This window comes from Pygocentrus nattereri, chromosome 14, assembly GCF_015220715.1.
Source record: "Pygocentrus nattereri isolate fPygNat1 chromosome 14, fPygNat1.pri, whole genome shotgun sequence".
In the NCBI taxonomy this organism is placed as follows: Eukaryota; Metazoa; Chordata; class Actinopteri; order Characiformes; family Serrasalmidae; genus Pygocentrus; species Pygocentrus nattereri.
Window position 1 is genome coordinate 24213278 of NC_051224.1, and position 14223 is coordinate 24227500.

The 14223-nt window shown below is 39.6% G+C and overlaps 2 protein-coding genes across 4 annotated transcripts in view; both read left to right on the forward strand.

Moving 5' to 3' along the window:
* Positions 1 to 1105: 1105 nt before the first annotated feature.
* On the forward strand, positions 1106 to 11941 carry g6pcb (glucose-6-phosphatase b, catalytic subunit). The gene is made up of 6 exons (XM_017715496.2): positions 1106 to 1355; positions 2753 to 3172; positions 4380 to 4489; positions 8360 to 8465; positions 10512 to 10627; positions 10962 to 11941. The coding sequence occupies exons 2-6, from the start codon at positions 2913 to 2915 to the stop codon at positions 11501 to 11503; spliced, it is 1134 nt and encodes a 377-aa protein (XP_017570985.1). The 5' UTR covers positions 1106 to 1355; positions 2753 to 2912; the 3' UTR covers positions 11504 to 11941.
* A 1977-nt stretch (positions 11942 to 13918) lies between these two features.
* Positions 13919 to 14223, forward strand: part of kat7a (K(lysine) acetyltransferase 7a) — a 28561-nt gene continuing 28256 nt past the window's right edge. For all 3 annotated transcript variants that reach the window (XM_017715460.2, XM_017715461.2, XM_017715463.2), the window contains exon 1: positions 13919 to 14072. In XM_017715460.2, coding sequence (XP_017570949.1) covers positions 14058 to 14072 — 15 coding nt within the window. In that variant the 5' untranslated portion in view covers positions 13919 to 14057. The remainder of the gene's footprint in view (positions 14073 to 14223) is intronic.

The window sequence follows — 14223 nt, forward strand, 5'->3', positions numbered from 1 at the left end:
GAAGGAGAGATAACTTGTCACAGAACACAAGTTCAAGTCTGTTACAATAACAAAGCTAAGCTTATTACTCAAAAATATGTGCACTTCTCAGTTTAATCATCCCTCAAAAGAGTTTGCTAATACTTTGTTTTACAACTGGCTCATCACAGTGAGTTATCAGTGTACTCAGGCTTTAGCAGGAACTTCAGTGTTTGTTAAGAAGCACTTTTTGGAGTTTATCCTTAGAGTAAGTCTATACACACCACTCACTGATTTTTAATAATAATAATTAATAAACAAACAGTGCTGGTCTTTCGATAAAATACATTGCTGCTGTCAGGAAAAAAAGTCTTGTATTTCCAAAATAGTAATTTTACAAGAGAAGAAAAAAACCTACTTTACTTTTAATGTAAGTCAATGGAACCAGATTGTATCTAAGTCATTTTGGTCAATTTCTTTTGGTTTATTCACCATGAAATCATCAATTTACACAGGTAATTGTAAAGAGCAATAGGCATTTTCAGATTATGTCAAAAACTGAAAAACAACAAAAATGTGAATAGGAGGTTTTGTTCTGACAGTAGCAAAATGTTTTTTTAAGTGGGTAAGTATTCAAAAACTATTCTCTTAAAAATGTAAAAATCGACTGTATTCTGAAAACTGAACATTTCATTTCTACATTCCGAATACATATTCCCAATATTCTTATTCCAGTACTTCCAACCCTGCACACTATAAAATATTTTGCACAGAAACTTAGATTCTTAGAATCTTGTTTGTCATTTGGTGGTTAATGAGATTTAATAAAGCTGGTCTAACCTCACAACAGTGCAAAAATTGCATTCTTCTGCCACTCAGAATCAGTGTTGATGATCAGTTCCTTTCCTGTGTTGTATCACTGGGAGAGCAGGCCTGTGTTGCTGCCTTTGGGGTACAGGCTGTTCCTCATTGTATATAGGTCTCAGATACCTCAGTGCTGAGAGTGTTGTTGCCTTGGAGAAAGCCAGTGTCCAGGGCATGAAGCTCTGATACTGTTTACAGTCTCCCCTCAACAGCTCCCATCTGTTTTTCCATACGGGCGACGCTGACAGCCTTGGGCCGTCCGGAAAATTCTGCATCCTGCAGAGTGGTGATGGAGCGCATGGACAGAGCCTGCTAATGAGCTAATGAGTACAGCTTATGGGAAGGAGTCATGTGACTGTCCAAATATGAGCCGTTCGTGTCAAGTCCCACGTAAAAAACATGATGCCGTGTGTGTGCAGGTCCTGCACGTCGTCACTGTGTACATCCTGCTTTGAGGCATTAGGTTGGCTGCAATGATCAACAGGAAAAGTCCTTACTGTTTGTGGGATGTTGTGCTACATTTGCAACACAAGGTTAGTAAATAGTCTACTTATTATAGGGCATTAAAGCTTACCTTTTTCCCCAAAGGTAGACCAAGACATGTTTGGTGTCTGAAGCTTGCTTCTTAGGATTTGTCCTAATGTTGTAATGAAAGCTTATACCCTGCCAACCGGCCTAGGGCACACTGCAAGCCTAAATCAACACATACAGTACGTGCCTCAAACATTGCTTCAGAATGAGTTCTGTCCATACTTTGGTCAATTTTAATGACTTTGTGTGGTATTATTTCCTGACTTGAACCTGGCACCTGACAAAATATTGGGCTTTGGGCCACCTTTGGGCCATTTTTCATGCACAACAGTTTACAACAGCCCAAGGGTGAGTTTGTTTTCTAACAAGTGGAGTTTTTTTACAGTAAATATGTTTTATTTGAAGGCAATATGCCAACACAATTTTGTGCACTCGATTTTCCGCATACAACATTGGGTTTGAATCGGACCGAGGCTTGTTTTCTAATGAGTGATTTTATGCATTGCCATTTTCATATGCTTACATAAATATCCCACACTCTCAAGCTTTCTCTGTCGTGCACTCTCTCTAGTTTAGGCTAGTGATCGTAACAACTGTTGAGAAAATAAAAAAGGCTAAAGGGAACTGTTCAAAACTCAGAATGAGTTGGGACGTCTCAGTTGCAGCCTGGTTGTCACATCAGATAAACGTACACAGGTCATCTACAGTATACATTTATTATTCCAGCATAACAATAAAACTTTTATGAGAGAAAAACAGTTCCAGTAAAATCTCTGAAAGACTTCACTGAACCGATAATAAAAGTTAACAGCAGGTGACCAGCAGCTGAATTGGGTCGCTGTTGTTCACAGTTATGATGGCATCGCTGGACTACACATGATTTGCATTAGAGCTTAACAGACTAGAGGATTTTATACAGACTGAACCCTCTGTTGGTGGCGCATTTCAGTGCCCATAGTTAAACCTCATTACATGCATTTTCATCACGAGATCACATTAACCTCCATTGCTTGTTAGCTACATTAGCCTCTAGTGCTAAGACTAAAGAGGCAACCTGCAGACACCAAACATGTCTCTGCTTATTCCTATATTTGTGGTAAGAGGGAAAAACTTTTGAAAACATTTTGTGTCCAACTATTCATCTAAACACATGACTACACTCTGTGTTGTTAAAAGGGTGAAAAAAGTAACCTTGGCAACCCACAGCACATATCACAGATAACACCTCTTACAACAAGTAGGTGTGCTGATGGAGAATGAGGGCTAAAATTAGCTTTCAACTCCGGCCCCTCTATACATATGTGTGACAATGACAGCCCCCCTCCCCCCACCACCCACCACCCACTTAATGACCCCAGAGTAATGTTTGGAGATCATTTTTCCCAATTTTCTCCACTAGGTCCGAAGCTCAAGTGGTGCCTAGTGACCAGGCAGCAGGCAAATAAAAGGAAGCGATGCGGCTGAAAGCTTTGAGGCCTGAGGTTTAGAAGGCAGCAGCACAGCTTTCAGCTCTGAATTCAATGTGAACAAGGTCCATCTGGCCAGCTCAGACTTCTCCCATGTATGAGAACCGCTGGTGCGTCCTGAGGCCTCAAGCGGTAATGGAGGTTCTCCATGGTTACGGGATAAGCACCACTCAATACCTGCAGCTGCATTACGGCCACGCACAGGGCTGGTTTGCTTTAGCGTCAGCGGTGGCAGACCTGCGGACCACCTTCCTGGTGTTTTTCCCCATCTGCTTCCACCTGCGCACTGCGGTCGGGGTGAAGCTGTTGTGGGTGGCTGTGGTGGGAGACTGGATCAACCTGGTGCTCAAATGGTGAGCGATGAGATCTTTTTACCCTGACATCTTTGCAGTCATTTTTGTATGTGTATTCATGTGTTTACTATTGTTTTCATCACCCAAATTTCTCAATAAAGTACATCAATCTACAACAGCTTAGAATACATTTAGACATTTGTTCCATACTTAATAATGTAATTCATAGTAAGCTGTATTGTTCAAAAATTATTGATCTATCTATCTATCTATCTATCTATCTATCTATCTATCTATCTATCTATCTATCTATCTATCTATCTCTCTCTCTCTCTATATATATATATATATATATATATATATATGTGTGTGTGTGTGTGTGTCTTTATCTATCTATCTTCTCTTTCTGTCTGCTTGTCTGTCTCTATCTAAGCTGAATTGTTCAATTGATCTATCTATCTATCTATCTATCTATCTATCTATCTATCTATCTATCTATCTATCTATCTAGATATATCTGTTTATCTATCTATCTGTCTGTATGTCTGTCTATGTATCTATCAAACAGAGAACAGTTATATTTACACTATGTTTGCTATATTTACATTTTTCCATAACATTTGAACACCAGCTGACGTGGCTGAGAGTGTATCTCTAACCTTCACTTCACACTTTTATTTAGAAAGAACGATTGACAGTAGCAATGGGTAAAAAATATGAATAATCATAACCTAAATAATTTTTATCACGTTACTGTGAGATATCTCACCATCACTTTAGCTAGATAGATATTTGGCCATCATCTACCCAAGCTGGAGTTTCTACTGTGCACACTGAGGCTTTGCCCACCATGGATACTGCTGAACTGTCTATCAGTTATTTCTAATATTTTTTTGCATGCAAAACATTAAAAGTTATGTCAGCCATTGTTTTGTGTGCATAAAACTTTAATTTGATCTTATTCACTTTATCAGTCTGTGCTAAAAAAAAAAACGATACAAGGGAAACTTAAAGTTTAAATGTTCAAAATAAGTCATACAGTGATTCACCTCACTTATATCACACTCTACATGTATGATCAGTTAGGATCATTCAAGCAAATATTGCTAATAAGTAATGAAAGTTAATAGTCATAAATAATGTCATTTGAATCAACATTGTTTGCAACTTGAGCATCACTGACTGAACAAACATAACAATCCAGTATGTATCACCTCATGTTTGTGCTTTCACATTAATGCTGTGTTTTCTCTTGGTCACTGGTCAGGGTTTTGTTTGGAGAGCGTCCGTACTGGTGGATTCAGGAGACTCTGTACTATGGCAACTCCACTGTACCAAAAATTCAACAGTTCCCCACTACCTGTGAGACCGGCCCCGGTAGGTTCACACCGTAAAATACAGCCATTTCTCCAAGATGAAAATCACAGTGACATTTTGGGGGGGGATCTTAGTGACGTCATGTTTGTTTTTTAGGGAGTTTTATTTTATATTGTATTTTATTTGGGGGCAGTCGTGGGCTGGAGGTTAGGGAGCTGGCCCTGTGACTGGAAGGTTGCCGGTTCGATCCCCAGGGCCGACAGTTCATGACTGAGGTGTCCTTGAGCAAGACACCTAACCCCCAACTGCTCCCCGGGCACCGTGGATAGGGCTGCTCACCGCTCCGGGCAAGTGTGTTCACTGCCCCCTAGTGTGTGTGTTCACTAGTGTGTATGTGGAGTTTCACTTCACAGATGGGTTAAATACGGAGGTGGAATTTCCCCAGTTGTGGGATTAAAAAAGTATCACTTAACTTATTTATTTAATTTATATAAATAAATAATTAAATAATTTATATAATTCTGTTGGTTTCACACTTCCATCCTGGCCGTGGAACAATGGAGCAGCTTTTCACCCTCTTGCAGACTGTTGAGGGGGCATGGGACTTTGCTAACCCAGTCTACATGTGTTTTGTGGACTTGGAGAAGACTTACGACTGTGTGCCCCCAGATATCTTGTGGGAGGTCCTCTAGGAATATGGGGTGCCAAGTGTTTTGGGGTCTTGTTCACAAGTGATGGGAAGAGGGATGGCGAGGCAGGCTGGGACAGGTAGCAGCAGTAATACGGTCACTGTACTGTACTGGACTGTAGTGTTGAAGAGGGAGCTGAGTCATAAGGCAAAGATCTCTGTTCAGTGGGCAGTCTATATTCCGACCCTCACCTATGGTCATGAGCTGTGGGTAATGACCGAAAGAATGAGATCACGAATACAAGCAGCAGAAATGAGCTTTCTTTGCAGAGTGGCAGGTTACACTCTACTTGATAGGGTCAGGTGCTCAGAGTAGAGACGCTACTCCTCCGCATTCAGAGGAACCAGTTGAGGTGGTTCGGATGCCTCCTGGTGGCGGTGTACCAGGCACAACCCACTGGGACAAGACCCCGGGGTCGTCCTACCCACTGGAGGGATTATATCTCCAAGTTCGCCTGGGAGCACCTTGGGGTCCGCCAGAATGAGCTGGAGCAAGTTGCGGGGGACAGGGTCATCTGGGATTCTCTGCTCTCCCAACTGCTACTGCAATCCTATGTGGATTAAGCGGTCAATGATAATGATGATGTTGGTATCACACTGCACACATTACACATATAGCAGGGGTGTAATGATACACTCAGCCCACAATTCAGCTCAATTCATTTCAATTCACTACACTCAGTACAAGATTCAGGATTCTTACAATATTTGAACAAAATTAAATTGAAGGAAATTTATGACTATATTGTTGCATACCTTTCTAATTAGACGATGTAACAGAACTGGTGGTTAGCTCCTCTGAGCTTGTTCGGCTGTCCAACGACTTTGCATGAGCGACAGTTTGAAGAGATGCAGTGGAGCATCACAGGTCTCAGAGGAAGCCTGCACTAGTCTTCTCCTTCCTAGCGCAGGTGGTATCGTGTGATTCGGGAGTCTAGTGGGTGGAATTGGAAATGACTAAAGTGGAGAGAAAATTATATATAGAAAAATAGATACTCTGAATGCCTGTGTGTATTACAGTCAAAGTAATAATAAGTATGTTTGATATGTTCTTCTTCATGATTGATTTGTCAATTTGAGTGTAACCAATCAGGCTGCAGATTCAATGCAATCCACATTCTGCCAAAATTAATGGCTTTGCCTTGCTGTTGTTTTATTGTTTTACCATTATCCGCTGCAGGAACGATATCAGCATCTGTAAAGAGATGCATTTGGTCTGGACCAAAATCCACCAGCAGAGAACTGAACCTGGGTTCATTTAGAATTGCCTTTTTTGTCAGACCACAGTTTGTTTAGTGTGGGTGGAGTAGGGAAACCTTTAAGGCCATTTTGGTTGTTTCTGCAATGTATAGGGGGCCTATTATGCTCGTTTTTCATTGTTTATCTACTAGAATAGATTTACAGCTTCAACGTTCCAAAAACACACTTTCCTCATACGGTACATCTCTATTCACCTTCTGTTTGGACCGGAATTCCAGTGAGGCATTTCAAGCAGCTGAGAAAAGAGGATTCTGTGAGAGAGAGTCTCTCCCGCTGGAATGAACGCTGAGCTTTGGGACTTTGCAGAACGCTTACATGCACAAAACATTAAACGCACTGAAATAAAGGGGAAAACAGGAAAAGCATGATAGATCCTCTTTAATCTGTGCTTCTCTGTTAAAAACATGATTCCTCAGTGTCATTGCTGCATTTATTTAATACATATTGTTCAGTTTGTGTCAAAACTACCTTTTTGAAGAAGTAAACACATTGTTACTCTGAGTAAACCAGTCAAAAGTAAGCATGTATTGATCTGAACTGTGCCATGGTGCGTCCAACACTGAAGGAAGCCTTATAGGAAGCACGGTAACTCACTGAAAGCTACAATTCCTCATGCTGACACCTTGCACTCCAGCTGATGTGAATGTGCTATAAACTCTTCTAGTGGTGGATTTATCAAAGGGGTTGCCACCAAATTATCAGAATGGATCACTGGCAAGATGCTTGGTTCCATAGGGCTAAACGATAAAAATCTAATTTGCAGAATTTCTCCATCACCCCAAATGTAGTTGATCAACCAAGACATGTTTGGTGTCTGGTGTTTTTCCTGTTCCATATGCCCGAAAAACATAAGAAATGTGTGAGGAATTTTATGGGCTGATTGTTTAGAAGAAAATGAATCTGCATAATTTCCCCAAATTATCTCAGGTAGTGTTAAAAATTAAACCAAAAAACAAACAAACTTATAGTTAATACCAGACAGGATGGCATAAAGTGGACTTAGCAAATGCCACCCAACAGGACAGAAATCTCACCAGCCTGTGTGAGGAACCTTCAGATATTTTATTGAATTCTCCTTCTAATTAGCCCATCACCAAAAATGTTGTAGACTACTATAGCAATAAGCAAGCCTGTTCTTAAAACTCCTTTCCTGTGATAAAACCACACTGTAACGCAAGGCCTCAAGTGGCTTATTGCTTTTATAAAATCAGCGGCCAACTTTAATAAAATACACACTTTTCTCAGAAAAAAATTTAAGCTGATAGTAATAATTATTGACATAAACAAGTATTCCCCAAAAATGTGGTTCCTTTAGAGTATGGTGTCGCAATGTGTAGAACGTTCATTTGGCCATCACTATATGTTGCAGTCATTTTATGATTTTTTAAACTTTTTGTCATATAACAAGGAACATATGATAATGCAGCAGTGTTTATAGTAAAAAAAACATAAAAACATTCGCTTTATAAATGCTTTTTGGTCTCCAAATCACCACCGCGAGTCTTATTCAGCAACAATCCAGACGCTCCTCTTCTTACACTGGGTCTCAAATGACTCCCTGCTCCCTACATAGTGCACTACGTAGGAGTAAATACTGGATCCTGCAGCCCAACAGAGCAAAATATAGCTAAGAAACAGTTGTTTGGGACTTAAACACATACAGACTCGATAAATGATGCACTGTTTGGCTAGACTTTCTAAACTTTCATAGCTAGAACACTGTTTAGGGAGTACAGAGCCGTTTATGATTCAACCTGGGTTTGACGCAACTTCTGACTGAAATACAAACATTTGAAGTTTGTAAGACATTCAAGAGACATTTTAGACTTTTATTCTGCCATTTTACAGTTAATGTCGTTTTACCTTAAACCTGTCATTTGCACCTTGCCTTCATCTTCTACCTTACAATCACAGTATTGTCCTCAGATCTGCAGCAGTTTAAGTGTAATAACAGTAGGACTAAAAGCTCTTTGTCATTACAGGAAGCCCTTCAGGTCATGCTATGGGTGCTGCGGGGGTCTACTATGCCATGGTGACATCCCTGCTGCCTCTTTTACTAAAAGGAGAGGGAGACCCTGTTAAAAAGTGGTGAGGAAAAAATTCTTTCTTTCCCTTTGGTCAACCAACCTACCCTTACATAAACCAATGTAGTCACATCCAAGAAAATCTTTTTTGTCCTTTTTGTTCCAAATTATACATGTACTTTAAAGATAAAAAGCCATTTAAAAGTGTTTCTAATTCCATTTTTAAACTCTTTTCTTTATTGAGTGTTACCATAACAACAGTGTAAATAATAGTTTATGCTGGACATGCAAGCATAATTGGAAAAATCATAGACATGAAAGACTTTAATATCTTTTTTGTTTGCTTGTTTTTTTGTTAATTTATTATAAACACCAAGAACAGTCTTTAACCTACAACATCAGAAAGTTCTTGTAAGTAAAGTCATGGGTGGGATTTTTTTCCCTTCATATTTGCACCTTCTAGAATATTCTCAGCCTCATCACTGTCGCTTTCTTTGGATTCCATGACAGACCATCTCACCTGCGGCTTCTCTTTTCATCCTATCCTTATGTTCTTGCTAGCTGAGGAAGCAGCAAATCACAGGTGACCTGCAGGAATGTGCAGATATGGCTCATCTGATCAACTTTAACCCCTTAAATGAACAGGCCCAAAGTGTTATTACACACCTAAGAATAGATATGGGTCCCTAGCATTTACAGATATATTACACTTAAAAACATGTTAGGGTTACAATTTGTTTATATTTTAAAATAAAACAATAGGTTGTTTTAACAATTACACCTTCTCGAGCCTCAATTTAGCAATATTGGTTTATAAATCAATCATATAGAATTCCAAGCACCGCAGAAGAGCTCGTCCTCACAGTCATTTTTAAAGGCTGAGGCCATATTTTGAGGTAAAAATCTGGTTTATCTGCAATTTTAACTACAATAACCTGTACATAACCATAAAATATATGGTTTAAATGACATAAAGAAAGCAAATGCCAAATAAATATTACAAAACATAATGAAAGTACCATGTAACAAAAATCTCTTATTTTGTCATAAAAGTCACACTGATGACATCATTTGACTTCCTTTTACCTGTTTTCTGAGAATCTATGAAGAAAAGCCCATGGTGATCCGTCTTTCTATCTAACTGTGTCTAGATATCAGAGATTTTCTCATTTAGTTCATGATTTCATATGAAGCTTTTAGTTGAAGTCACTGGTGTGACCGACTTTATTTTGAGGTTCTTCATTCTTTATTCTGAAAAAAAATAGAATACAAATGGATTAAATTACATATATTAGTGGACATTCCATGACTGGCAACATGTGGTTTGATGCTTTGCAGCATTCGTTTTATAAAATGCATTTTTCATTAAAATGTCACTGGTGTTACCTTTACTATATGTAACATCAAAGACGATCAGTGAAACCAGTGACTCCTATGGAGAGACAGGACAGTGGACACTTCTAAAGAATGACCCATATATATATATATACACACATATATGTGTGTGTGTGTGTGTGTGTGTGTGTACATTAAACCTGAGAATAGCTCAGCCAGTTTGCATTGACGTCCCTGTAGTTACTGAATAATAATACGTTTTGATATGTAATAAGCCTGAGATGCTGACCCGACCCCTGAGTGCTCTACATGTATATTTTGTAGAAGCTTGAAAAAGAATGGAAGTCTATGAGAAAAAAGAAAGAAACAAACAAACAAGCAAATACATACCTAAACTGACCTGAAAAATGTTGCGATAAGGCTAAAGATTCCAAACAAATGCATTTTTATCAGGAGCGCACATTTACATTTTATAGAAGCTTGAAATACAAGTCTAAAAGATAAGCTTAACTTCGGAACAAAACAAAGGCTCGCACATATCTGCCCAGCGTCTAAAGTGGAAAAGGAAGTGTCCCATCACTGTTCAGTTATAAACACATCTGACTCGTCTGAGATGTTTACATCCTTATGTGGTTACATTACGACTTTATTTCTCCAGCGAACAGAAGTGTTATTAATGTGAGGCAGATCTCTGCTGACACTGTGAAGCTTCTCTCATGTCAGTATAAAGTTTTTTTTATGACCATAATGTATGTAAACTCTTGTTTGCTGCTAGGTGCGTGCATGGCTGTCTCTGGATGCTGTTCTGGGCAGTGCAGGTTTCTGTTTGCCTCTCCAGGATCTTCATTGCTGCTCATTTCCCGCACCAGGTCATTGCTGGTGTCGCTACAGGTAATTTAAACAAAAATATGGACCACTCCTTACACATATCAACTGGCCAGTTTATCAGAAACCCAGCAGTCATGTGGTCAGAAACTGACCAATGATGAATGATGTAGACAAGATAGCTGCTTATGATAAAGTGGCCAGTTAGTTGAAGCACAAGGTAGGTGTTTCTAATAAAGTGGACAGGTAGTGGAAGCACAAGGTAGGTGTTTCTAATAAAGTGGCCAGTTAATAGAACCACAATGTAGGTGTTTCTAATAAAGTGGTAAGTGAGATGCAACACAGTGCTATGAAATTTTATTTTTCAAATGTGATAATAAGTGTCTCTTTGTCTCTGCAGGCATTGCAGTGGCTAAAGTCTTTAACAGAGCCTCTTGGATCTACAGTGCTACCCTGAGAGGTTATGTCCACACAACATTCTTCTTACTCTCATTTGCTCTGGGGCTGTATGTGTTACTGGACGCCGCCTCCGCTGACCCACACTGGAGTCTGGTGAAGGCCCAGAAGTGGTGTGTGCATCCTGACTGGGTGCATCTGGACACCACACCTTTTGCTGGCCTCCTGCGTAACACAGGGGCTTTGTTTGGTCTGGGCTTGAGCCTCCATCTCCCCATGCTGATTGAGACTGAAACCGGCAATTACAGACATAGTGGCATCTACAGACTATTCTGTGCATTAGCCACTCTGCTCCTCTTAAGCCTACTGGACTCCTTTAGGCCTCCTGTTCACACGCAGGCCCTTTTCTACATCTTGTCTTTCTGTAAAAGCGCTACAGTGCCGCTCACCACTGTGGGCTTTGTGCCATACTGCGCCACAATGGCATTAAATGTATATCAGCGAAGGAGTTACATTCAGAGAAACACACTGTGCCAGGCCAGTTAACATTCAAGCGAAGACATAACCACTCACTCTAATCACTCACTCACTGACCACTTCATGAGGTCTACCTATTTTATATGTCCACTGTATTGATGTCCAATTTCAGACTGTAGCCCATCTGTTGCTGCACAATTTGTCAGTCACAAAGTGATCGTTCTTGACTAAGTATTGCTGAAGACCTCAGGACTGGGTTGCACAAGATTAGCAAAAGTTTGCACTTCGTTAAGGACCTTAGTTAACACTAGTTTAGAGGTTGGCAACACCAAATGTAAGTCAGTTTGTCCTTTCAAAAAAAATCAAACCACTTTCCAGTTTATGAATATGTCCCAGTATGTGCTAATGTATTAGTATAGAATAAATAAAAGGAATCTAAACCAAATCACAGACGTACTTTGCTCTGCTTTAAGCTTTAACTCAGCTATAGCTGCTTCTCTCACATCTCCAGCAGGAAACTCTTCCTCAAAAGTAGGAGTTTCTTGTAAAATGTCTCTTAAAGTTAAACTTTTTACGAGGCTGAAGTCGCTTCTCAATCGGCAGCTTCCCGTTCAAATTCTCCTGTTCCACCTTAAATGGTGCATGAGGCACCCGAATGTAACTGCTGAACCATTTAAGGTGGAACATAAGAATTTGAATAAGTTGCCAAATGAGAAGCAACTTCAGCTTCTTGACTTTTTAGTGTTTGTCAGTTTCTCATTGCAGATTAAACATATCAGGAAACCAGCTGGAGTGATTATAAACACAAGCACACTAGCTAGGCGAGATTGGTGTCTGCGTTGCTATGGTGACCAGCAGTCTGCGCTGATCTTCAGGGTTAAAGGGTGAATTAGCAGTTTTACATTAACTCCAGCTGTAGTGATAATGTAGTTTACACGTTTATGTTTTTAAAGTTGGGCTAAATAAAATGGAAAACCTGTAGCCGTTGTTTGTTTGTTTATTTTTAACATTTTCTTGCCACAACAGGATGTGCAGCTTTTTAAGCAATGTTTTTTGGGCTGCTGACAAATTAGCAGTTAACAGTTATCAGTGTAGATACTGTGGAAGCTGTGATGTAAGCTTAATGCATGAAGCTAAAAGCTAATACCTGAGTTCTATTTAAAAATGTAAGTAAATTCACAGCACATGGCCTTTAGCTTCCTAACCAAAAATTTATTGAGAAGATACTAAGCTCAACGTAAAAACTGGTGTGTATTTTGATTTAGTAACGTGTAAACCTGAAGTAACATTATAACTAGTCTTAGTTTAAACTTAGAAACAGCTGATGCATCTAGCTTATGAAATACACGGGGCCCTACAAGCATATTTATTGTTAATGTGATGTCATTACCAGTGAGCAGAACTATTGTTACCTGATTAATATTATTTTTCTTTTCCCATTTTTTGTCATATTTTAGCAGCACCCTAGCAGCCACCTGGGATACCACAACAACCATGTAATGATACTCTAGAAATCACCTTGAACACCATAGCAACCTCCTAGGAGCTACCTAGAACACCACAGAAACCTATGGTACCATAACAACTACCTATCATCACCCTAGCCCCCACCTGGAACACCATACACAGCACCACCTTTTGACAATGTTGTAAGAGAGTGGACAACGTTGTAGCAATGTTGTGTGTTTGCCAGGTCAAGTGTCCAAACAACATGGTCACAACCTCATTATCCAGTAACGTTGCTGTGCAGTGTTAGAACTTCCTGTTGGTAACGTAGCAACATTCCATGCAGTACCATACACATTGTAAGGATGTGAGGATTCTAATATAATAATTCTAATATAATAATAAAAAATAACTTTGTGACAATGTATTAACATAATTGACGCTACATTGTCACAAAGTTATCAGATAACATTGTGATAACTTTCTGAGGAATTACATTTCAACGCTGTGACAATGTTGTGGGCAACAAAGCGTAACCGTGCTTGCAGGGTAGATGCTACAAATTACTTATGATTTTGACTGTTTCTGTCTGTGAATTACATTTATTCTTCAATTTTCCTTCATTACTGGATATTACTGGACACTTTCAGCCTTAGAGAGTGCTGCTTCCTGTTGCTTTCTAAGAAAACGACACAGAAACGTGTCTAGAATAATAATAATAATTAGTAGTAGTAGTAGCATTAGTATTAGTATTAGTGTCAGTATAGTACTTGATGTGTTGTGCATTCATGCCATCTACTGTTTCAAAGAATGGATACATGTACAGGCGAAATTTCGTGCGTGCATGTTTATGTCCGATGGAATTAAAAGCGCTAAACCTCTGCACTTGTGTTTACCTCACTGGATAATAAATAAAAATGTCTCTAAATAATATGACAAAAAAATTGTTTGCAACGATCCGAAGTGGTGTGGCGCATTTAAATTCTTCGCTGTGTTTTCAACACAGAGACTTTTATTTTGAAATGTGACAGCGGAAGCGGAGTTCACTCAGTGCAGGGCCGGAGTGAGTGGTCAGCTCTCAGTGTTTGAGAGTGAAAAATTAATAACTGCGTATTTTTTCCGTCATAAAGTTCATATTAGACGGCTGTATTACTCAGATACAGTGAAGGCAAAGGCGATGCCGCGGCGGAAGGTAAGAGTGGAGTATTGGTTAGAGGCCCTGCAGGCTGTGTGTGTGTGTGTGTGTGTGTGTAAGAGTGATAGATTGGTGTGTATCCCTGACTGTGCATTTCACTCCCACAGGCAGTGGTATGTGAGTATTTATGAGTACTGTGGGTGTTGCT

Coding starts and splice junctions, on each gene's coding strand:
- g6pcb (XM_017715496.2), top strand. CDS start 2,913: ATGTATGAGAACCGCTGGTGCGTCCTGAGGCCTCAAGCGGTAATGGAG. Junction 4,490..8,359: donor TACCTGTGAGACCGGCCCCG/GTAGGTTCACAC, acceptor TTGTCATTACAG/GAAGCCCTTCAGGTCATGCT. Junction 8,466..10,511: donor GGAGACCCTGTTAAAAAGTG/GTGAGGAAAAAA, acceptor GTTTGCTGCTAG/GTGCGTGCATGGCTGTCTCT.